The sequence below is a fragment of the Mangifera indica genome, chromosome 18, assembly GCF_011075055.1.
Source record: "Mangifera indica cultivar Alphonso chromosome 18, CATAS_Mindica_2.1, whole genome shotgun sequence".
Taxonomy (NCBI): domain Eukaryota; kingdom Viridiplantae; phylum Streptophyta; class Magnoliopsida; order Sapindales; family Anacardiaceae; genus Mangifera; species Mangifera indica.
The window spans coordinates 5,609,649-5,636,076 of NC_058154.1; the positions used below are offsets into that span (position 1 = coordinate 5,609,649).

Below are 26,428 nucleotides of genomic sequence, written 5' to 3' on the forward strand. Positions count from 1 at the left end.
AGACTCAATATGTGCAAAATAGGAGTTTAAAGGAACAAAAAGGAAACAAGGCTGCTCCCTTTGATTTTAGTTTACTTGCTTCTTTCTTTTTCTTTTTTTTTTCGATTGCTGTTTTTTCCTTTTTTTCTAATTTTTCTCTGATTTTTTCTAAGTTTTTGTTTTATTTTTTCCCCCTTTTTTATACTACTCAAGAACATAAATAACAAAATCAAATAACTAGACTTAAAAGCTTGTACACACAAGTAGCTATGGAATTGCACACAAGGGAAGAAACAAGAAAAGAAACAAAACAAAACAATTTTTTTTTATAACAAAAAAAACAATGTCTATAATTAACACGAACCAAATGTATAAAAACCTTGACCTAATGCCTATAATTGATATGAACCAAAAGTATAGATCGACATCACACTCTAGAATAGATACGAGGAGAATGATAAGTCAAATTTGAACGTTAAAGGAAAATATTTTTGATAAGTTTATGAGCTCTCAAAAGAACTAAGAGAAAATATCTTCTAATTCCGTTATGCCAATGCGTATCATCTGTCCCAGAGGCATTTTTGTTTATTTATAGCCCTTATCTAAATGGGATAATAACAAACCTAATTTATAAGATAATAACAATTCTAATATTTAGGATAATGATAATCCTAATCTTTAAGATAATAACAATCTTAAATAATATTTCTAATGTAATTATAATTCCTAAAGAAAATAAAATTAAGACTTTTAAAACAAATAAAACTCCTAAACAACTAGGATACTAGAAATACTAAGAAGTTGAATTTTAATTGAATTTGTTTGCTTTCTTCACATAAATTTTTCGTCTAATTAAGCTTTCACTTCATATTTTGACAAGTATACATCACCAAGCTTTTGCCATATCATCTCTCATTTGTTTGATGGTATTCACATCGTTTCTTATGTCATCCTTGATTGTCATGCCATCTTTAATTATGATGTCATATTTCTTACCTTTAACTTGTGTCTTCAACGTTTTCATTACTATCCACCCTATCATACTCTTGTCATAGTTCTTCATTATTGAATCACATGTTCTTGGTATTCTTTAGATCATATTACGCTCCGCCAACAAGAAGAACTAAGTAACTTGCATACATAGTCTTCAAACAATATCACTTGTAATTTTTGTTATACTTGTTACTGTCATCATTCCCTTAATGTTTATTAATAACATAATTTCTTTTTTGTTTTTTCAATTTATTAATTATTATTTTTCTTTAAAATATTTTAATAATGAAAAAACTCGCTATATTCTAAACGGAAAAGTTATGTAAGCGATTGGGACAACTTCATTATTGTGGACTCAACTTATCAGGAATGAGTTCAATGTAAACATTGGTACAGAGACCTTATAGTATTTATATTGCACCCATTCCTGATTAATTGATTTTACAAAAGTGAAGTTATTCTAATCCTTTGAACACCTTTTTCATTATATATTAAGTTTTTTTATTATCAAAATATTATAAAGAAAAATAATAATTAACAAAATTATAAAAACAAAATAGAAACTAAATTATTAATAGACATTAACAGAATAGTGGCAATAGTAGATATAGAAAAAATGCAAGAACATTGTCAGATGACCACACACATGAATTACTCGGTTCTTCTTTGTGGTTGAGTATATGAAAAATAATTATCTTGACTCAAGTGTTGTGTAAGCCAAGAAAATGTAATTAGAGAAAGCAAGTCTATTATAATGTTACTGATAAAATAAAGAATTTTTTTTAATTAGATACAACAATTATTAATAGAAAATGATTTTACATCATTTGAAAATATACACAAAATATGATCTGAAAAATAAACTTATAATTTACGATCCTCAATTGTATTAATTTTCAAGGACAATTTATATTGGTAAATTTAAACAATTATTTTTTTATTAATATAAATAAGGGACCAGCCCACATGCTAATCTGCTGGTCAGCCATCAAAGGTCAAGCACAACACAACCTTATAAATATATTTTCGTGTCCTGGGCTTCCTCTTTTTTATGGGTTGACCCAGCATTAAGGCTCACGATTAGGGATGGTAATTTAGATCCGATTTTAGGGACTCCGACCCTAACGGGAAGGGGATTCCCCGATAGAAAAAGGGGAAAGGGACGGAGACGGGGATAAAAAAAATCCCTGCAATCGGGGATGCGGATACATGTGTCCCCTCCTCGCCCCGACCCGACCCTTCCCCTCCCCGCCCCTATCCCCGTCCCTTTATATTAATATATTTATTTAAAATATTAATATATTTTTATAGTTTTAAATTATTTATGTTTTTCAAATTTATTTAGATTTTTGTTTTGCATATTAAAAGAGTTAATATATTATATTTATGATATTTGAAATAGTAGATTAATTTTAATTTTCCTTAATTTTGTTATTTAATATATTTATATTGTATTTACAAAGTAAAAAGAATATTTTTTTTTTTACGGATACGAAGAGGGGATTTTTTCCCGCGGTGACAAGGAGGGAATTTTTCTTTGCAAGGAGGGGACAGAGAATCATTTTCATCCCCGTAGCGGGAACGGGTCGGGGACAAGGATTGATATCCCCTACGGGGACGGGGACGGGGATTGAGATCCCCTCCCCGCCCCTCCACGTTGTCATCCCTACTCACGATTATACAAACCTTAGGCCTGACACGACTCACAAACCCAATAGGTTGCACCAAAGCTAGCCCAACATGGGCCACTGCCGTGCCTAGTTCGAAATCTCATGATGTCGCATAACTCTTGTCCTGCTCTGAGTTGGTTATAGAGCTGTCATTTTGAAGAAAATTGAAAGTGGGGTCTTTTGCAGGGTCACTCTGAGAGGCTCAAGCAGTGGATCTTCGCGACGTTTGGCTTACTTATCATAGCCATAATTCTTCATGTTACAGATGATGAGCTCCCTTGATTAAGTTTCTGATCTCTACGACTGAAATCAACAAATTTAAAAAGTTTCTTATGTCTGTTCAAGTACAACTAAACTCTTTCTGCATAACATGTACCATGTACTAAATTTATGAACAAGGGATACTGATGAGAGAAGCAGGTACTGTTGAGTTGGATGATATTAACCCAGATGCCCCACAACGCTAACATATTTATCAGAACCTAAAAGGAAAAGATTCCATATTTACCTCTTTACTCTATCTTTCAGGTGTAAACTGCCACAGGCGCTATACTCTTAATTTCTACATCTCCTTGCCCCCAACTTTTCATTCATATAATACAAAGTTAGTCTCACAGATGGATACAAGATGAGAAACCTCAGCCCTTTTAACAGTATAACTTCTAATTTACAACAAAGAGGTACTTCTCTTAGTTACAAACTGATGTGGTAACTGGCATGTCAGTTAATATTTATCTTGTCATCACATCAATTTATATGAAAAAGTTCATGGCAAATTTCTGAGGAAAGTATTAGTCTTTACATCCAAGTGGCATTTCATGGTAGAAGAAGGATACTGCACAGAAGGCATAGCTGAAAGGAAGCGATGAGTGATCATGATCACTCCCAGCCCATCAACATCTTCCATACTCCTTTCTCAATCTTGCTTCTTGGGACAGGCAATCCATCCCCTTCATCAAGAAGGACTCTATAAACTTCATATTCCCAATCTCCAATTATGTGCCTCCCAATCTCAGCCTGGAAAAAAGCATAAAAACGTTATTTACCATTTAGGAAAATGTTTGGAAATATTTACTGAACAAATGATAATGATTCCCTATTCAATCGCACAATACTTTGAATATTTAGAAGAGGTTGTTTGACAAGGCAGAAGTCACTTCATGAAGCAAGCATCAAATCATTACAGTTAAGGTCATAGAGAGGGCAAATAAAACACAATTGATGATTTACATTAATAGATCATACCAGTCAACTGAAAAGTCAGGACACAGTGAATTAGCACCTAACAGCAAATGGGTTACTTATAGCTTTGCAAAACCGTCCTATAAAATGTGCAATTTATAGCATGATTCACCTGTAAGCCATTGTCAAATCTAGAATTCCAGCAATTGCAATCTTGTTTTAAATGATAAAAAGCAACTAGGATCAATGGAAACCGAACATATGCAAGAAGTTCTTGAGTTGATAGGGTAAGCATAAATTACATACCAAAAAGATGCAAGTATCAAGCATCTTGAGGGCAAGGGTAATATCATGAAAAACAAGAGGCCGGCCCTTGCCCGATAACTCTACAGGGTTTGCAACCAAAAGCTCAGTATCAGGACCCCTGCTGACCACTGCTACTCTGAGAGGCTGAAGTAGTTCCATCCGCAGACGAGATGATAATGCATTCTGCTTGCTAGGGTCTACTATCTTTTTCCCATCAGATTGAACGATGAACAAATCAATCTCACAATTTCCTCTTTGTCTTGTGGAGAAGCGTCCATAGGAAATCTGTATAAATGATAAGATTTTGGGTGAATATCATGGAATCAGATAACTTCTGTCAATCTATTTCTTCTTCAGTGTTTGCTTAAGTAAAACATGCTTCTACCTTCTCTAGAAAGAAGCACGGCAACAGATTGTGAAGACATCACAATTTGGACTCCCAATATTTAAACATAGAAAGAACAATTCCTACACTCAGCAGGTTATTTAGAAGGATAACCAATAAGAGGTCATTCATTCTTACCGCCAGTAGGTTTATGGTTTTACAAACAAATTAAAAGCCATTGGAAAATAAGGACTTCAAAATACTGAAAATGTAAATGTAAACAGTATTATAGATGTTTCCAGAAAGGATGACACCCATATGAACTCTAATGAAGACATCCACACATGAAACAATAAATTACATAATAACTGCACAATGATTTCAAAAAGATCACTACATATTCAGAAAATCATAGTAACATTTCATCTACCTGAATATTGTAATCCTTTAAAGTTCTCATTATGTCATAAAGAAGACCTTTGTGATCTTGACAATTAATTTGGACAAGAGTATGACCAGGACTAAGCATGTTGTCCATTGTGACAGAAACGCCGTTGGAAGTGAGGTATCCACTTGGGAGTTCATTGGGCATTTCCAAGTGGAACATTTCTTCAGAGATTACAGATGGAAGAAACGAAGATGCCTGAGAGCAGGCAGTAATTTCAGTGCCTACCATCTCTATATCACAGCTTATCATGGCGTCCTCCATTACAGCTTTTAAGTGCTCATGTGTATCCTCCTGCCTCTTTTGTGTATGCAGAAGTTCCCTGATAAAGACATTATTGAGAAAATAATATTAGTATATGACAAAATATTATCAACAAGAACTCTTTTACAAAAGAAAAGACCATGGATTCTAAATGCGGACATCCCAACATCCTTCACATCTAGTTTAATTTCCATTTAACAAATTCTGTTGTTCTGCAGCCAAAAGGGATATACAAAGCTTATGAAACTCCAACTCTAAAATTCTATATAAATTCAGTACTGAAGCCCCCTTGTCCAGCCCTCTTTTACAAAAAATAAAAAAAGAAACAAGAAAAAGCAAAAGGAAAATGAGGGTATCTACTGCAGTACTTCAAATGCTAAGGTACTTTCTTTAAGCTCAATAAACAAAAAACTTCAAAATTCTACATTGGCAAGATTCTAATTATTTAATTGGCCTTGTATTTTTAAAGATTGCTTGCACTATGTGATTAACTCTTTTTCCAAACAAACCATTTGACCAGGGAGAATATTCATTAGCATCAAGTAAGTGCTGCTAAACTTTAATCAATCGGATTGCGGTCTGTCAACATAGAACATTTCATATTTGAAAATAGCATTTAATTGAGTAAGACATATACCAAACTAGTCCATGTAAGTTATGACGTCACATAGTTCATGTCATTCAAAAGCATCAATTAATGGTGAGCAAAACCTGGTGTCTGTGACGAAGAAGAGGTCCATCACTCTCCCATCTGGCGTGGTAGATACCTTCACCTTCTTAATGGTGAGCTCAAGTTCACAAAGAACCTTTGTCACATCTGCCCATAAAAAATAAAAATGACTCCTCCAAAACTCAATGATCGGCATAGTTCTCAAAATGTCCTAGCATCCAAATTCCCCGCTAAATCACCACACCAAAGGCAGAAAATCAGAAATTTTCATGTCCAAATTGGCAAAAAGGGGAGGAAAATGATAACTTATTCATTTTAATCACATCAAAGAAGAAAAGGATACTTCAATATCTTGGGATCCAAGTAAAAGTGAAGGGTTTAAGTGGCCAGTGAAAGATTCCAATATTTTTTTATTCTATCGTCACAAAACAATCAGAATATATAAATCAAATATACAATAAAAACACACCTATAATCAGCAACCAAAATGATACAAACTGTTGAAGATATGAAACTGGCGTGAATGAGAAGAGAAGAAGGAGGAACGGGTCTATTTGAATTGAAGTAGAATGCACGTTGGGGCATCGTTTTGTAGATATTGAAGAAGTGTGGATGTTGTCATTTTGTAATTAAGTAAATAATGTAAAACGCCATTGTTTAGAGTCTAAGTTGCATGACATCGTTTTGTTAAGGGAGAGAATTATAAATGTAAAACTTGGAGGTAATGGCAATTATTCTGTTACTGGAAATGTTGTTTCTTCTCATGTTCTAATTTCTTGTGTTCTATCTCTTCTATTTCATTCGTCATTCTTGATTAATTTTTAGCTAATTCCTAAGCACCCGCACCAATGGTATCAGAGCTTCGTTTGACCATGGCAAAGGCGGGCAACCAAGAGCTTAATAGGGAGATTGCTGAGATGATAGCCCAAGTAGTCACAAAAGCAAAAATTCAACAACAAGGCCAACTGTAAGAAACACAAGACAAGACGCAACAATTGATGAAGGACATCGTCAATGACCTAAGTATTCAACATGCAAAGGTTATTAACCAGGCAACCAATTGGAAGTATGAAGGGTGTCCAAGAAACGTCCAAGAACAGGGACAACAATGGGAAAGGCAAACACGTTTAAATTTCCCACGATTCTTTGGAGATGATTTTGAAAATTAGATTGTAAAGGTGGAGTGTTTCTTTGAGGTGGATGGAATGTCAACTGCTGACCAAATCAAGATAGCAACCTTGCACCAAGAGGGAAGAGCAATTCAATAGCACCAAAGTTTCATGAAGTCTAGGAATGGTGTGGTAGTGACTTGGGATGAATATATGGAAGCAATGAGGGCAAGATTTGGAAGCTATAGCTACAATGACCCCTTGGCAGACTTGCACAACCTAAACCAAGTAGGTACTCTCCAACAATACATAGATACTTTTGAAGAATTGTATCCAAGGGCTGGCATTAGGGAAGACTAGGGCCATAGCTTCTTCTTGTCTAGCTTAATTGATACTCTACAAATGTCTGTGAGGATGTTTAGGCCCAAGACTCTAACTAAGGCTTACTCTCTTGCTAAGCTTCAAGAAATCATAGTAGAGACACTTAGCAACCAACCTAAACCTCTAATAAGAACTCCTCAAATGCCAATGAACCCAAGACCTATAGTGCCTAATGCAATGACCAATAATCCAATGCCTAAGCAAGCTACATCTTCAAGGTTATTGCCAACCCCAAATGGGCCTAGGCTACCACAACCTTACCCTACAAAGATAGCCACTAGTATCTTTGATAAGAAAAAAGCCAAAGGGCTTTTCTTCTAATGTGATAAAAGATATACACCGGACCATAGATGTAGGAAGAAACAGGCATATGTGATCCAGCTGTATGTGGAAACAGAAGGAAGTAAAGGAGTCAAGGTGATTGAAGAGCCAAAGGAAGGAGAACTATTAGAAGGGCATGGATTGATGTAGTTGTCATTGCAGGCATTGCAAGGGTCACCTAAAGCAAGGACTATGAGGCTAAGTGGAATGTATGGTAAGAGAAGGTTGTACATATTAGTGGACTCAAGCAGTACACATAATTTCTTAAGGAGCAAACTGCTCGCAAGCTAGGGTGTTAGATACAGCAAGTTAAGGGAGTCCAAGTGACAGTGGCCAATGGCCAAGAACTTCAGTGTAAGGGATGGTGCAAAGGACTTAATTTAGGGTGCAAGGGCAACTCCTTTCAGTGGACACTTATACACTGCCACTTGAGAATTATGATTTGATCTTGGGAGCTTAATGGCTAGTAAAACTTGGTGATATTACTTCGAATTTCGAGCTGCTAACAATGAGGTTTGTAAAAGATGGTCATTCATATTTTTTTGCAAAAGGAATGAAATAAAGACATTGCAATGATTGAGGAGAACCACTTGTGTAAGTTCCTTCAGAAACAACATCAGTTAGCATCAATTTAGCCATTATAGTCTCAACCAAGAGAGATAAGGAAGCATCCATATGAGGTACAAGTTTCTGGTCCAGCAACTCAAGAAGAATGGCCAAAACTGACAACATTGTTGCTACAGTAAAGTAAGGTTTTTGATGAACCAAAAGAGCTACCACCCTCCAGAGCAAGAACATAGAATCGTGTTGAAGGAGGGAGCACAACCAATCAATTTGATGCCCCACGGATATGGCAGCCTACAGAAGGACATCATTGAGAAAATGATCAAGAAGACGTTGGAGGTCAGAGTGATAAGGAGTAATTGCAGCCCATACTCAAGTTCAATGGCATTAGTGAAGAAAAAAGAAGGCACTTGGAGAATTTGTATAGATTATAGGGTCTTGAATCAAGTGACAATTAAAGATAGGTACCCAATACCCTTGATAGAGGAACTTTTGGATGAGCTTAGGGGGGCAACAATCTTCTCCAAAATTGATTTGCATTCAGGCTACCGGCAAATCAAAATGGAGGTTGGTTCTATAGACAAAACAACCTTTAAAACCCATGAGGGACACTATGAGCTCATGGTTATGCCTTTTGGCTTAACCAATGCTCCCTTAACCTTCCAAAACATCATAAATACCATCTTTAGACTTCACTTGAGAAAATTTGTCATTGTCTTCTTTGATGATATATTGATTTACAACAAGGAGCTTAGGGGGGCAACAATCTTCTCCAAAATTGATTTGCATTCAGGCTACCGGCAAATCAAAACGGAGGTTGGTTCTATAGACAAAACAACCTTTAAAACCCATGAGGGACACTATGAGCTCATGGTTATGCCTTTTGGCTTAACCAATGCTCCCTTAACCTTCCAAAACATCATAAATACCATCTTTAGACTTCACTTGAGAAAATTTGTCATTGTCTTCTTTGATGATATATTGATTTACAACAAGGACAAGCCCACCCACTTGAAGCATTTGGTAGAAGTACTTAAACTGCTCTAAGTAGATCAATTGTATGCAAAGAGAACTAAGTGCACTTTTGGAGCTTTGAAAGTGGAGTATCTAGGCTACATCATCACTAGAGGAGTAACAACTGATCCACAGAAGATCCATGCAGTTAAAGAATGGCCAGTGCCCAAAACACAAAAGAAGTTAAAAGGGTTTCTTGGATAATCAGGTTACTACAACAGGTTATTGGCACAACCTCTAACTAATTTACTGAAGAAAGATGGCTTTGTATGGTTTGTTGCTGCTTAGGACTCTTTTGATACCTTGAAGCATCAGTTGTGCACAACCCCAATTCCTACATTGCTTGATATGACACAACCATTCCAAGTTGAAACTAATGCTTCCAATAGGGGTATAAGAGCTATTCTTATGCAACAGGGTCATCCCATTGCTTACATAAGCAAGACATTTCTCCAAAGAACCAATTACTTTCAATCTATGAGAGGGAATTGCTTGCAATTCTATTTGATAAAAAATGATCACCACAGCTTGAAGTATTTGTTGGAGCAGAAGATGACTAGACCCATGCAACAAGCTTGGTTGGCCAAGCTTATGCAGTATGATTATGAGATCTCTTATAGGAAGGGCAAACAAAATGTTGCAACTTACTCCTTCTCTCAAGTGTGTAGTGAAGAGTTGCATTAGGTGACTGTTGTCATCATACCTTAGGAGCTGTTGTCCAAGATTGAAGTAGCATGGCAACAAGATCCCCACTTGCAACAAATAATTACTGCTAAGTAACAAAATGCAAATGCTTTTCCCAAGTATTAATGGCTTAATAGACAGTTCAGAAGGAAGGGGAAGTTAGTGCTTGCTTCAGACCCAGCCTTGCAACACCAGCTACTGTCCTTATTTCATGATTCACCTTAAAGGGGACATTTTGGTGTCACAATCACTATGAAGCTATCCTCGATAGCTTATTGGAAAGGCATATGGAAGGCTGTGAGGAACTACATAAGGGGCTATCCCATTTGCCAAAAGTACAAACTTTAAAATATGTCCACACCAAGGCTCTTACAACCTTTGCCCTTGCCTATTGGAGTATCCATGAGATTACCATGGACTTTATAGAAGGTTTGCCTAAATCAAGAGGGAGGTCAGTAATTCTAGTGGTGGTGGATCGACTGATGAAGCATAACCATTTCATGGCCTTGGCACACCCTTTCTCAATTCATCAAGTTGCTTAACTTTTCCTAGATCAAGTTTACAAATTGCATAGGAATCTTGCAAGCATAGTCAATGATAGAAAGACTGTTCTTTTGAGTAAATTTTGGCATGAATTGTTTGGATTGCAAAGGGTGAAATTTAAGTTTTCCACAATCTACCATCCTCAGACGGATGGCCAAACTGAAGTTGTCAACCGCTGCCTTGAAGGATATCTGTGTTGCATGGCAGGGGAGCTTCCAAACACTTGGCTACATTAGTTACCCTTAGCCGAATATTGGTATGATACCAATTATCATTCTAGCATCTAGATGAAACCTTTTGAAGCCCTTTATGACCATTCATCACCCATCAATACTCCCTACTTCCCTAAAGATTCTAAAGTACCTATAGTGGATGCCTTATTGCTCTCCCAAGAAGATACCAAACAAGTTCTCCAGCAACACTTTTTGAATGCACAGCATAAAATGAAGATGATGGCAAATCGTAGGCGTTCAAAAAGGCAATTTCAAAGTGGTGATCAAGTCTATGTGAAGCTACAACCTTATAGACAAGTAATTGTGCACTCAAGCAACCAAAAGTTACAACCAAAGTACTTTGGTCCATTCACTATCTTAGACAAAGTGGGCTAGGTAGCATATCAGCTCCAGCTACCAAGTGATGCATTGGTTCATGGCGTTTTCCATGTTTCCCTTTTACGACCTGCTTATGCTCAAGTTGTTGCTTCTCCAACCTCACCTCCACAATTTACCCTACAACAATGGCCTCAGTGTATTTTTGCTCCAATGGCAGAATGAGACACCAACAACTACTACGTGAGAGTTTGTTGATACCATTCGTAACCAATTTCCTTTGTTTTCCCTTGAGGACAAGGAAATCAAGGGGGGAGGGGGGATATTTGATACAAACTATTGAAGATATGAAGCTAGCGCAAGTTTATTTGAATTGAAGTGGAACGCACGTTGGGACATCATTTTGTAGGTATTGAAGAAGCATGGACATTGTCGTTTTGTAGTTAAGTAAATAATTTGAAACGTCGTCGTTTTGTTAAGGGAGAGAATTATAAATGTAAAACATGGAGGGAATGGCAGTTATTCTGTTAAGGGAAATGTTATTTCTTCTCATGTTCTAATTTCTTGAGTCCTATCTCTTCTGTAACTTCTGGTTTCATTCATCATTCTTGATTAATTCTTGGTTAATTCGTAAGCACCCGCATCACAAAACCCACATAAAAATAGATAAACCAACACAAATAAGTATAGCAAGATACAGAAACATAAAATTAATCAAAACAAGAAATTGATTGAAAGAACATAAGAATACCATGCAAAAGCCCTTTTCGATCAAGACAACAGAGCTTCAAGAGAAACACATCAGGAGGCTTCGGTGACTGTAATTCTGCGCCATAATATAAAATCCCAGAAGCTGAATAACAAGAAGGGCATACACCCAATAGTCTCTTCTTTAATAAACTCCATCTAGTTGTTGAATTCCCAATCACCCAAAACACTATGTAGCACCATTTTCCATCCGTAGACACATCTTCACCGCACAAATTCAAAAAAGCACGTATCAAAAAAATCAAAATTAAGTCAATTTCGAACCTTTACCTTCGCCTATTCAGTTGGTGAGAAAACAGGAAAAAAAAAAAAAACCCACAAGAAAATTCAAAATAGAAACTTTAACCTCTCCCCTGTAGTGAAAATCCTATTTACCAATTTCCTTTACTTACCGCCTCTAACAATGCTAAGACCAAAGAAGAGAATGATGCGGCACAAGTCACAACCGAGACCTCTTTTGTCAGGGCAGTTAATAGTTATAACAGTTTGGTCTTCTTCTTTATCGGACTGGCTGATGATCACTAAGTCGTCGGACAGAATACCCATCTCTGGAGCCTGATATGTAAGTCTGTCTTTCTTCCTTAGTTTGGTCTGCTATGTTGTTGGCGGACAAAGAAACACTGTTTTTGAAGGATAATAAAGACTTTCAGAGCCAGTATTGTGCTACTTCTTTGCCTCTGCTTCACTGCTTCTTGTCGGCGTTTGTTTCCTTACCAATTTTTTATTCAAATGTTGAAAATTAAAATGGCCAAAGGACAATGTCCCACCTAAATTATATTCTAAGTTTTTATTTTGAAAATCTTATTCATCTTTTAATAAAGTATTAAAATTGATAGAACCTAACCCTTAAAATTTTATTTATTCTCCACCCCCCAAACATTTAAACTAACTATTTTTCCTCTAGACTAAACTTTAAAAGATGACATTTCTTCCTTTAGAGTTTAGTTTTTAAACTCCGGTGCTATTGTCAAAGACCTTTCCCTCTCAAAGTTTTATCTCCCTATAATGATCTCTCTCTTCTCAATTGGACACTTAATCAACTCGAATGAAGCTAAAAAGACAAAATTTTTCATCTTTCCAAACAAGATCTTTATCAATTGACGTTTCAAAAGAGAGGAAAAAGACCGTTAGAGCATAGTGATACATCAAAAAATCTTCGTTGTTGGTGATGGCGTCAGATTTGATGTCACGGATTAAAAATTAAACCCTAAAAGGGAAATGTCATTTTTTAAAACAACCTTAAGGAGGAAAATTTTTAGTTTTTAAGGTTTTTAGGGAGAAAAAAAGATTAAATTTTAATTTACTTTTAATATTACAGATGAAAAGATAATTTTATCATTGAATCTAACAGATTTAATCTCTTATGAGTGGGTATTTGAAATTTTTTTAATTAAAAAATAAAAACTTGAGAAAGTAACATACTTTGAGTGGAAATAAATACTTTGGCCAATTAAAATCTCATGGACGACATGTCAAAAATGTATCAGAGAAATTTGAATTTAGGTTTAAGTGAGATAACCAGCTTTGTCACAAAATTGTTTTCTTGGAAGTTAAGAGAAAATAAACAAGGCCGTATAACTTTTAAGCCCTAATTTATTGTGAAATAAACTCCCCCTTGATTTTGAAATTCTCAAAATTATCTAAGATTTTAGTTATTAAATTAAAACTTAATTACAAAGGGAACTTGTTTTCACTATTATTACGCCTCAATGCTTAAATTTAATAATATGGGTGTTTTTTAAACCAAAGGGGAAATGTTTCTCTCACGATAAATGAGGGGTTAAAATGTTATTTGAGTCCATCATCTTTGGACATTTTGAGGGGGTGTTTGGTTTCTGTATTTAAAAATTATCTTAATAATCCACCTATTATTCTCTTGTTTGATTTATCAGTAATAAAATATTATAGTAATCTTCTATTACCAATGCTGACGTGACAGATAATATAGGTGATAATTTGATTACTACTTTCACTTTAGGTATTTAAAGATTATCAAAATAATCTTGATTTTATTACAATTATATTATTATTTATTAATTTTTTTAAGATAAAAATAAATTTATTTTTAATTAATATGACAAATAATATATAAAATAGGCCAAAGGACTATTTCCTACCCAAGGTTTGATGTTTTCTCAAATATCCACCCTTTAACTATGGAAACACCAAACACCCACCCATGACCGGTTAAATTTAACAAAACCCTAACGCCTGAAAATTTTATCTCTTTTTGCCCCCTAAACTTTAAAAACTAAAATTTTTCCCTAACCTAAGTTTTAAAAAATGACAGTTTTACCCTAGGGTTTCGTTTTGAAATCTCCGACGACATCTCCAGCTCCATTGCCGACGACCTCTCTCTCCCAAAGCATCCTCTCCTTCCGGTGATCTCTTTCCTCCCATTTGGACTTATGATCGACGTCGGAGAAGCCTTGGGAGATGAAGAACTTCGTCGGGGAAGACGAAGTTCTTCGTCTTCTCAGACGAAGACGAAGCTATCATCTTCGTCTGGGTAGACAATCGTCTTCCCAGAGGTCATCTTCTAGGAAGACGACCGTCTTCCCAGACGAACACGACAGCTTCGTCTTCCCAGACGAACACGACAGCTTCGTCTTCCCAGACGAACACGACAGCTTCGTCTTCGTCTTCCCAGACGAACATGACAACTTCGTCTTCGTCTTTCCCGACGAAGTTTTAGACGAAGTTCTTCGTCTCCCAAGGTTTCTCCGACGTCGATCGGGCATCCAAATGGGAGGAAAGAGATCGTCAGAAGGAGAGGATACTTCGGGAGGGAGAGGTCGTCGGCAATGGAGCCGGAGATGTCGCTAAAGATTTCAAAACGAAACCCTAAAGTGAAACTACCATTTTTTAAAATTTAGACTGGGGAAAAATTTTAGTTTTCAAAGTTTAGGAGGGCAAACATAGATTATATTTTAGTTTATTTTTTAATATTATAAAAAAATAACGATTTTACCTTTATCATCATTAATTTTAACTGCTCATAGGTGGGTGTTTGGTGTTTCCATAGTTAAATGGTGGATATTTGAGAAAACATCGAACCTTGGGTGGGAAATAGTCATTTGGCCTAAAAAATATTTAAAAATAATTATATTTAAGGGTATTTAAATAAAATAATTTACTAGTAATCTTTTATTACCTTTAACCAAACATAATAATTATTTATACCTACCAAATTTTATCAAACATAGTAATTATTTATACCTAATAATCTTCTAAGTAATCTATATTTAAGATAATATTTCTATTTTGATAATAAAATATTACTCAAACCAAATACCCCCTTAAATCAAAATTGTCGGTCCATGTTCAATTTTTTTATCTCATGGGATATTAATTAAAATAGGTTTCAAATTTTCCACATAAATTTTTTAGATAAATTTATAATGATTTTATTGTTTTGAATAAATTTAATTTTGTTTTCAATAATATCTTTTTCAATTAATTACGTTACTCTTTCAACTAATTACATAAAATTTTGTATAGTTTTTTTCCATAATCTTTGCATATACCATAATTCCATTATTATTAATGGTTGGCTCCGTGATTTTTTACGGGCACAAGCATCCCAAGTAATTTAGTTTTATGGCTTTTCATTATCCGCATATGGTTTTTTTTTTTTTTTGTTAGGTGCTAATTTTGTATAGGCTTTTAGTTTAATGTTTCTAATCAGTGGGTGAGTGCGCACACCCACATGCACTCATTTTATTTATAAATAAAAAATATATTATATATATTATATATATTATATATTATATAATATATCATATTATATGATGTAAATATAATATTATATATAAAATATAATGGGTGCGTAAAGAGGTGCGTGCACTTCTGTTATGTATATATAAAATATTAAAAAAATATAATATATATATAAATAATAATATAATATATATTCATATGCACTTCTTCACATCTACATGTACTCTCATACGCACCCACATGCACCCGCATACACCCCCATGCACCTTCACAGACCTTCACGTACCTACATGCACTCGAATGCACCTGCATATACCTGTTCGCACTCATACCATTCTTCACACTTATGTTCATCTTTTCTTTTCGATATGTATTAGAACAAAAATTGATCAATTTTTTAACAAGTTTTTATCCTTCGAATCATAACTTACTAAACATAGTATGCTAAAAGGTTGTTAAAAAAAATTATATTGAATCTGATGTAATTAATTGAGAGGATGACGTAATTAGTTGACAGGGGTTTTATTGAAAACAAATTTAAATTTGCTTTAAAAAGTAAAATTGCTATAAATTTACCTAAAAAAGTTTACACGAAAAAATTAGTATCTATTTTAATTAATATCCCTGTATACAGACACCTTGGAACAAACTTATGTTGTGATGAAATGGCAAAAAGAAATACTATAATCTCGTAATCATCTCGCTATTAAAAAATGTGTCCAGTCTCGAGTCGTGAATAGATCTTTTAATACATTAATGTAAGGCCAAAAGACTATTTCTCACCCAAATTTTAGCATGATCTTAAAAACACATCGGTGATAATTCAAAAATTCAAACATCTATTCATATATTAACTTCCGTTAAAATTTTCTATTAGAGGTAAAAGTAAAATCATCATTCTATTGCTAGACTGTAAAACCCTAAAAATCTATACATTTTCCCCTATAGTTTGAAAAACTAACCATTTTTCCCTAGGATTAAGTTTCAAAAAATTACAATTTCCCCCCTTAAGGTTTTAAAATCATTTACGACCAAATAATTTGATAAATGGATGGTGGTCAAAACAATAGCATGATGACATTTAGATGACAAAACATCGTCCATCGTCCAGACAACAAAGGATGACATATCATCATCAAGAAGCGTTATCCAAATCTGGATGATGCTTCATAGTTGAGAAACGTTATCCAGATCTAAACAATGATTTGTCTAGATGACAGACAATGAGTCATTGTCTAGACATGGTCCTGTTGTCATTCTGGCCACCATCAATTTGTGCAAATTAGTTGGCTAGAAATGATTTTCAAACCCTATGGGGGAAATTGTAACTTTTTAAAATTTAATCTTAAGGGAAAATTATTAGTTTTTTAAAATATGAGGGAAAATAATATAAATTTTTAGAATTTACTCTTACCTCTAATAGAAAATTTTAACAAAAGTTAGTGTATGGATGAATATTTAAATTTTTAAACTGCCACAATTATATGAATATGTTTTTGAGATTACGCTAATACTTGCGTGGGAAATAGTTTTTTGGCCTTAATGTAATACATTAAGATACATAATCCCCAATTTCATAAAATTTTAAAAGAGTGAAAACATGTAATAAATGGTTGATATAATAGTAGTTTGTTGACATATCGTTTGCAAAATTGTGTAACCGTGAAACGGCTAAACATAATAATAAAAAAATGTCAAAATTAGGAATGTTGAGAGTTCTCTTTAATTTTAAGATATTTATATAGTGCACACAATATTCATCCTTTTCACACTATGCATGTTTAATAAAAATATTGTGGGCACATGCAATGGCAGATCCAAAATTTTTATTATGAGAGGGGTTTTCATGACTCCACAATTATTTATCAATCAATTAGTAAAAACTTGAAAAAAACTTCCAAACATAAAACAATAAAAATAATAAAAAAATTGCAATAACTTAAGTCATTTTTTTACGTGGAAAACCTCCCAATGAAAAGAGAGAAAAAAAACCACAAGATCTAACGATCTATTCAAATTCAATATAATTAAAATTATTTACATCAGTCATAATACAAGAAAATATTTCAAAAAATGTTAGAGCACAATCGCAATTTTAACACAAGTAAAATACATAAAGGTTTACAAAGAGATGGATTAAAATTTCCAGAACTTGTCAATCTTTAAACTTTATAGCTCCAAATCCAGTCATTAAATTCAAAACTCAATCTTTAAGATTAAAGATCTCTATATCTCGTTGTGTACTAATCAAATAATCAAGTTAGAATAATAAATTTAAAGATGTAAATATTTGAATATCAATCATTTAAAGATGAAAATAAATTAAAATAATATACTTAAATATCTTTGTTCTAACACGATTTTTCACTTCGATATATTCTAAAAGTGTTCAATAATATCTTTATTATTAATTGTAGAAAAAACTTTCTTTTCAATGTAAACCACCAAGCAATTGTTCATCCACTCATCATTCATTCGATTACGCAAACTATTCTTCACATAATTCATTGCAGAGAAAACTTTTTCAATTGCTGCAGTAGCCATAGACAAAACTAATGCTAACTTTATAAGTAAAAAAATTTATCATAGGCAATATTCTTCTTAAACTCAACCAATTTTTTAGCTAGGTTCACAATCCCATCGATACGAGTGAAATTGGCATTGGTGCTAACGTTCTCATAATAGTTTTTAAGTTGATCATCAAGCAATCATATATCATGTTATGGAATATCGGTAGGATAAAACCTTGCAAATTCAAGTAATCTGTTTTTGTTAAATACAACAAAAAAGTTATTTGAATCAAAAGATGTCATAAACTGAAGCAATCTCATATTTACTTCATCAAAACAATTATTGAGTTTTTTTGAATGTTATCTAAAACTGTATACATCATTGTCACATCATGACATTCTTCAACTGGTAATCAGAACAGTTGTTTATCTCGCATAATTTCTTCAATAACTTTCTTGGTCGTCAAATAAATACAAACACTAGTCAATTCTCTTTGAATCTTCGGGGATGTCATTTTATGATTTTTTGAAGCATTTCCAAGCACAACTTTCTTTATGTCATCACTTGATTGGATAGAAACTTTAATATTTTAATAAAATTGTCTTGATTTCTAATTCAACTTATTTGTAATGTATGTGAAATGTCAATCCTTGTTGTAAAAGAAATCTAGCACAATCAATTGATGCATTCAAACAAACTCGATAATCCAATTTGACTTTTTCCTCAACATAAGCAAAATTTATGTCGATGTGTTGTTTTTGGTTCATTAAATCAACACACTTAGCATGACATCGATTATGAGTATTGAAATGATCACCAACATGTTTTTTCACTTTTGTTTTATCTTTCTAATTATTAAATTTCTTACTTACAAATGTTTCACCACCCATTTGGTCACCATAATCAGTTATTTCACCTTTAAAAAGATAACAATGTAAACGAAAGATTACATCTTTTGTCACATTATGTTCCATCCAATTGAATCCTTCTTTATACCACTCTGTCGTAAACCTATGTTTTTTTATCTCCAAAAAAACGTGAAAGAAAAATTATGATATTTAGGTTGGCAAAAACCTTTAAGCAAGTATGTTTTTCAAACTTTCTTTTTTTATTTATCAGTATAACAAATCTCATTAATTAGTATCCTTAATTCTAGATCATCTTCATTCTCATCCAAATTCAACACTTCGATCAAAGGTCGAGCTTCTTTTATTTGCTGTTGTTGTCGTTGTTGTGAAACGTCTTTTTCTAATGAGATTTGATTAATCTCCATAATCCATAGATTCTTTGTCAATAATCTCTGTTAGATTTTTTTTAATTTTTTTGAAATAATTGGATAATCATAGCTATCAAATTAATGGCAAAGATATCATATTAAAAAAAATAATAAAACCAATATTATTTAAGTGAAAAAAATAACAAAGTAATTGAATAATGTTATACAAAAATAATACGTCTAAGGTTAAGTTTGAAACACTAAACCCCCTTCTTTGGAAACAAAATCGTGAGATACCACCCAGCCACTTGTTCACACCATCAATAATAACATAAAAGGCATTAAATTTGATCCTAAATATTTTAGCACATAAGTGATTTCACTGTTCAAGTAGCCAAGAGACCATATCATTTGAGTCTTTCATATATTTGGTCGCCAAAAAGTATTTCTAAGTCAATAATCACACTTAAAGATATTAAATTTGACCCTAAATATTTTAGTACATGGTTGAATACACCACCCAGAAAACATAAAAGATATTAAATTTGATCTAATAACCTACTATCAATTAGTGTTGGTTCGCTCCAAATATTTTAGTACATAAGTAATTTCTCTAATCAGATAACTTATTAATGAAAACACCATTATTTTCCCTTTAATTTCTATCAAAAACTCAAACAATAACAACAGTTAGTACATAAGGACTAAATGGTTTTTTTCCCCTAAATGGATGTATCTTTTTGGCTATAATAGTTGATAGTTTCAACTTCAAAACACTCCTAATCTCAAACAAAAGACATAAAAACATAAACTCATCTCTTAAAATATGAGTGTGTAACAAAGATACAATCAAGAACTAAATTCTACACTAAACTCTTAAATGAAAATAGCTTTTGATTCATAACTTAAAGTAAGAGAATGAAAACAAAAAAATACCAGTAAGTTGCTTGTGAGGGAGAGAAATGCCTTGACTTTCCTTGATGACAAGAAGGACAAGGAATTGCACTTCTTCATATCGTTGTTGGGTTTTTTTGCTTAGATCGGTAAAAAAAAATTCTTAAACATACCAAAAACACTTTCATTCATGTAAATTTCTTTGGCATTCACAACACCAACCACTAAAACAATAATAAAATTCATCAAGATCATATAAATCTTGAATTATCCAAAATTTGATTATTTTTTAAATATGTTAAAAATAATTTAAAATTGAGTTTTTATATAGAGGAATCATTGGAATTATAAAATTGTCGACTAGGAATTAAAATCACATGAACTTCTAAATTTTTATACAGTTTTTATAAAAATTGGTTTTATAATTCTAAATTTATTAATTTTAAACAAATCAATAAACTAATAATATTTTGTAAAGATCTTTTGTCGTTATATCAGGTGCAAAATTTCCCAAAAAACCCATCAATTTCTATACAGTTTCAGTTCAACCTTGCAAAATAAAGTCAAAATTTTGTCATATAACAAATTTTGCTGGTAGGGGTGACCTTTTGCATATAACATTATGTCATATAACACATCTCAATTCAACCTTATTGGCAGTGACGGCCCATTTCAAAATTTATGAGTAACAAATGGTCCATTTTAAAATAAATAAGAATGTAACAAATGGCCCATATGAGGATGGGCTTTTGAACATATTTTTAACATATAACAAATTGCTATGTACACTAACTTCATTTCTCTTTTTGTTAGAGTGGGTTTGCGCCTGCCCTCACATAAGTCCAGGTCTGCCCTCGGGCACATAACTTTGGCTTGGAGTTAATAACTCTATTCTAACATAAAGTTTTATATGCAGAAACATTCTTTAATAGGGGGAATCTTTCATGTGTTTTTTAGAAGCAAAATTGCACAAGCCAAGCAATATCTTTCTCTGTAAATCAGTATCCATGATCCTAATTAGATAAAACATATGGATGTCTAGCCTTAAATGGAGAAAAATAGAACTCTTACTAGAATCAGATAGGACAATGTAACAACAGTCAGTGAGTTCCTAATAGGGGTGTAATTGAGTTTAGTCTAATATCTTAGCTTGAACTCGAGCTCGACTCAAAAAATTGTATTTAAACCTTTTAATTTTTAAAATATTATTTTTAAATTTTATCATTTAGTTATTTATCAAGTATCTCTTATAAAAAAAGTTAAGAGGTAAGATTCTAGTAATATAAATACAAGATTTGAAACTATTAGCAGTATATTGATATTTTACTCGAGTCGAATCATGAGCTCATAAGCTTATTGAGCTAGCCAATATCAAGTTCCAGCTCAGCTCATTTGCATCCCTAGTTATTAATGATACGAAACTCTTACGATTGTTACAATGTAGTCTTTTGGAATGGATAGGGTAGTTATAATATGCTTGTAGGCTTTAATCCTTGACAAGGGTCATTCTGTTATAATATTAATTGTAACAATTACAAATGGATAAAACTCACCCATAAAATCAGTTTTCAAAGGGAGATTGCTTAAGTGCTTGTTAATTAACTAACAAAGTTATGTTAGAAGGGCAATTATTTCATTAAAATTTTATCTCTCTTAAAATTATGCTCTCCTTTCTCTCTACCTATCTAATTCCTCAATCACATTGGTGCATTTCCATCAAGACAATGCAACAACACACAAACTCAATTATGAAATTACTGTTCATATGGCACAGCAGCAATTTTGTCTTTCAATTTTAACCAAGCAAATGACCTCCGAATCATACAAATTATAGATCATTGGAAAAGACATTCAAAGAGCTTTCTAATAGTATATGATAGCAATCACAACTTAATCAACAAGGCACTCAGAACTTGTCTCAAAGTTTGTTGGCAAAATCTGAAAATGGCAAAAACATACATTGTGAACAGTATCCGAAGCATACAACTCACATTCACACATTCACACCTCCACACTTTAGATTTCAAGGGTAACAAGAAAATTAACTAAGGCATAAAGGAAAGTTCCACCAACCTTGGGATCTTCCACCACCGATTCTTCCTCCAAGATGAATTGGATAAAGGAACAAGCAAACAAAGAAAAGCTACAAAGCTTTGCTTGAGAATTTTTACTATCAAAGAAGTCTAGCCTTTACAAGTGACAAAACCACTTTCATATACAAGAGGAAGTGGCAGCAAAAAATGGGCATTAATTAGACATGTAAGCTTTGCCCTTCATTTAAGCTTAGCCATTCATTTAAACTAAGACCATATCACATTAATGAAGAAACTAACAAAAGAGAACAACTTTTCCTTAAAAGGTGGAACTATGTCCACCAACTAAAGTTACTTGCTTCCCTTTTAGTTGCAATTCAACTAAATGGGTTTCATGGCATCTTGGGCTCCAATTTAAGTGATGGATGGCTACCTCATTTACTTGGGCTTCAAAGTGGGCTTTTAGTTGGCTTCTTGGACTCATTTAAGCTTCCATCTCATTAAGGCCTTGGATGCAAGTAATGAGAGTGCACCCAAAAGTAAAGTTGGGCCAAATTGGAGATGGCAAAGGTTCTTTGGACTTGTATGGAGCTTTTCCCTCATTCTCAATGGTTGCTGGAGCCAAATGGAGATTTGATAGAGACTTGGACGCTAGAGTTGGAGAAGTGGCCGGACATACATCACATATTCTATTTTCTAGTAATCCAACCCCTTCGCTCGGAACCTGTGGTTATTGTTTTCTATGATAACCCTATTTTTCCTCCACTTTCCTCTTTCACCCCTCCCCCCTCTCTACCTTCTTCTTCTCCTCCGTTTTTCCTATTCCTTTGTTTATTCATCTATATGCTTCTCCCTCTTTGCGTTCGTCCTTCTTTGGTGTGCCTTATGGCGTGGTGTGCTTTGTTGTGTGGTTGTGGTTGTTTGGAATGGTTTGGTTGGCATCATTCTTTTTATTCCTTGTGGTGGTGTGATGTGATGCATAGAAAACCAAGAATGTGTGCTCCAATAATGAAGGACTATAGTAAGAGTATGATAGGTTGGATAACATAGAAAACATTGAAGACAAAAGCTAAAGGTAAGAAACATAATGTGGTAGTCAAATATAACATGACAAATGATGTGGCTGCCATCAAACACATGGGATATGATATGACAAAATTTTGGTGACGTTTTTTTTACTTGTCAAATATGAAGTGGAAGCTTGATTAGATGATTTTTTTTAAATTTTTTTGGTCATTAAATTTTATTACTAAAAAAAGGAATCTTACCAACAAAAGTGGGAACCTTACCACATGACAAACCCCCAGATTAAGCCAAACAAAACCCAACAACAAAGGCTTATTTAGGACAAACCCTTAGACTAAGCCGAACAAACCAACAACCATCAAACCAAAGACTAAACAACACATCCAAATTCTAGCCAAAACTAACACCAAACCTTAGCAAGAGTAACAAATAAAAAAAAACAAGATCTCATCAATAATACCATGCGACACATGGGAGAAAAATGAACCCTATCTAATCAGAATTGGAAGGGTGTGGGTTTTTCCTTCCTTTTAAAAATGCATGAAAGGAGAAGACAATTAGTAGCAACTGTGCATTCTTCATCAAGTAATTGACCTTTCTAAGTTTTGAGGCTTTGTCCCTTATATCTCTTCTTGCTCTAGTCACTACTATCTCCTTTGAGCATACCCTTTGAGAGAAAACCTAGTTCTTTCTTTCCTTCCACATATTATAAATTATACATGCCAACTGATGGAAATCAAGGTAGCAATCATCGAGGACAACAAGGCAATTCCAATGATCATTTGTGTATCAATGGTAGACCAATGACAAAGGCTAAAGATAAAAGAATGAAAGAAGCACTAATTGGACTTATATATTTGGGCCAAGTGTTATGTGCAACACCAATTGAACAACTTAGAGGAGTCACAAAGGCATAAAAACATCATTCAAGTCCAAGAAGATCAAGATTGAAGGTAATTGGGCCAAAACACAAAGGGAGATATGTGATTTGGGCCTAATTTGCTATGGGTCATGCGATTGGAGGTAACACTTATTATCTCCATATGGACGTTACATTTTTGGGTCTTAAATTATACTTAAATGATGTTTAATTATGCTTAGTTTTATTTATTTCAACTTATATTTGTTTTAGTCTAAACATCCTTATTTTAACTTAAGCCTAATTATTTGATTTTAGGGTTTTGCCAGGGTATCCTAGTTAGTTTAGGATTGTTTTTCCTATATAAGGGTTGTGTAACCTAAACTACATAGTCACCTTTGATTATTGAATTAAAAAAAAAAAATTTCTCTTTGTTCTTTTATGAACTTTGCAATCTTATCAAGCTAACACTTGTAGTGATCAAACTTGACTTATCTCTCACCTTCTCAACTCATTCTTGGGAGTGACATCTTATACCTTTGGTTTGTGATTATTCATAATAATTAGGTCAAGGTTTTTCAATAAACCTATTTTAATCTTTTCTAGAGTTGTGATTCTACTTATTGATTGTGAGTGTCATATTGGTAGATAGGGTTCACATCAAGTTGGGTTATTCAACACTATGATAATATCATTATTGTCACTTGTGCCTTTAGACATAATATTTGTTAGGATTGGTGCCCTAAAGCCAATCCTCATGATTGTACAAGTTTATTAATAAAGGTTATACTTGTAGTTTACTTTGACATTTTTTGTCTATAAAACATATTAATATATGCTCATACAAATGTTATAAGAATGGTTGAACCATAACGAAGGGATCAATGTTTAGCACTTGATCATGACAATCCTATGTACATATTAGGTGGATGTTTTTAAAACATCTATAACTCCTATATTACCATGACCAAAGGCATGCATCAAAAGATGATAACAGTTCTCATGTGTCAAAGTTATTTGTTGACAACTTGGTGCAACAGATAGATGCATGATGCAAACATGTTCATCAGACTGACTCACTAAGAAGATTTTATATGGATGACTACTCTAATGTCTATAGAATATATCCTTTTAGTGAACAGAAGTACATATGATCTTTAGACTTAAGGTCATTAAATTTCCTTGTATAAGGATCGATATAATTTAATACTAAACTAATGTAGTTCAATTAGAGAATTACTAGAAAAGTGGTGATCGGTCATATCGAGATTTATATAAAAGTTATGATAGATCAATAGAGAATTCGTCACTTTTGAGCATGAGAGATAATATCTTTGTTAGGGTCTTATGATGGATGACAACGACCAATTAAATTAATGGCTATAGTGGGATTAAGTTGATGTTTGATTCAATGTTTTTTTAAATTATTGACAAAAGTTAGTTTATATAACTCAAGGATCTTTAAGAGAGACACTTCATCTATACCTTAGCCTTGAAAAGATATCATATGGCAAAAGGATTGAATTGTATGAGTAACTGTATCACTAACAGGTTAGGAAGTCATATGTTGACACTCCACTAATCGGGTAATCATGATGTCTTTTTAGAGGTCATTTTTTATCTATGTTTAAATATATCTAGGTTGGGAGCTTGATATGAATCTAGTCACTATCGATTTAATAGAAAGTCTATGGGTCACACATAAAAAGGAATTGAGCGAACTCTAGAGGTATAGGATTTTCCTAATTAAATTCGAGTCAGTCCTCCTCTCCACTTCCTCCTTCTCCCTCTTTCCGATTCCTCTGTTAATTCAAAAGGACATATCATATAAATATTGAATCAATTTTACTTTAAAAGCTGAGTATGAGGCATTCAATATGCAATGTGTTAAACAACATATTAGATCGTAAAATTGACTCTTAGCATTATTAATTTGGTACCATTAGTACAAAATAGATGCTTCAAAAAGTCATTGTCGCACAAAATGGTCTAGTTGCATACTTTGGCAATTTCATCTTAATAAGAAGAAAGGTTAGTTAACTTTTGAAAAACTGAATGAACAAAGTGTATCAATGAATTCTTTGTTGTAGCAAAAGCAATGATAGACATGTATGGTCATCTGATGTTGTTTACATAAATGATTGGCTATAGTATAAGTAGGATATTGGTGGAGTTAATTTCTTAAAGCCAATCCCATAACGATACAAGTTCATTGATAAAGGTCATATTTGTAATTTACTGTGACATTCTTTGTCTATAAAACATATTAATATATACTTAGACAAATGTCTTAGGAACAATTGAACCACGATAAGGGGATTAGTGTTTGAAACCTGATTGTGAGAATACTATGTGCACAATAGGTAACTATTCTTAAAATGTCTATATCTCTGATATTATCAT

At 33.3% G+C, this 26,428-nt stretch overlaps 1 protein-coding gene across 1 annotated transcript; it reads right to left on the bottom strand.

Annotated features, from left to right (window-relative positions):
- Positions 1-3,192: 3,192 nt before the first annotated feature.
- LOC123202262 (ACT domain-containing protein ACR10-like) lies at positions 3,193-12,504 on the bottom strand. The gene is made up of 6 exons (XM_044618086.1): positions 12,159-12,504; positions 11,750-11,968; positions 5,876-5,981; positions 4,886-5,222; positions 4,131-4,415; positions 3,193-3,659 (listed from the first exon to the last, which is right to left on the bottom strand). The coding sequence occupies exons 1-6, from the start codon at positions 12,310-12,312 to the stop codon at positions 3,522-3,524; spliced, it is 1,239 nt and encodes a 412-aa protein (XP_044474021.1). The 5' UTR covers positions 12,313-12,504; the 3' UTR covers positions 3,193-3,521.
- Between the last annotated feature and the right edge of the window lie 13,924 nt (positions 12,505-26,428).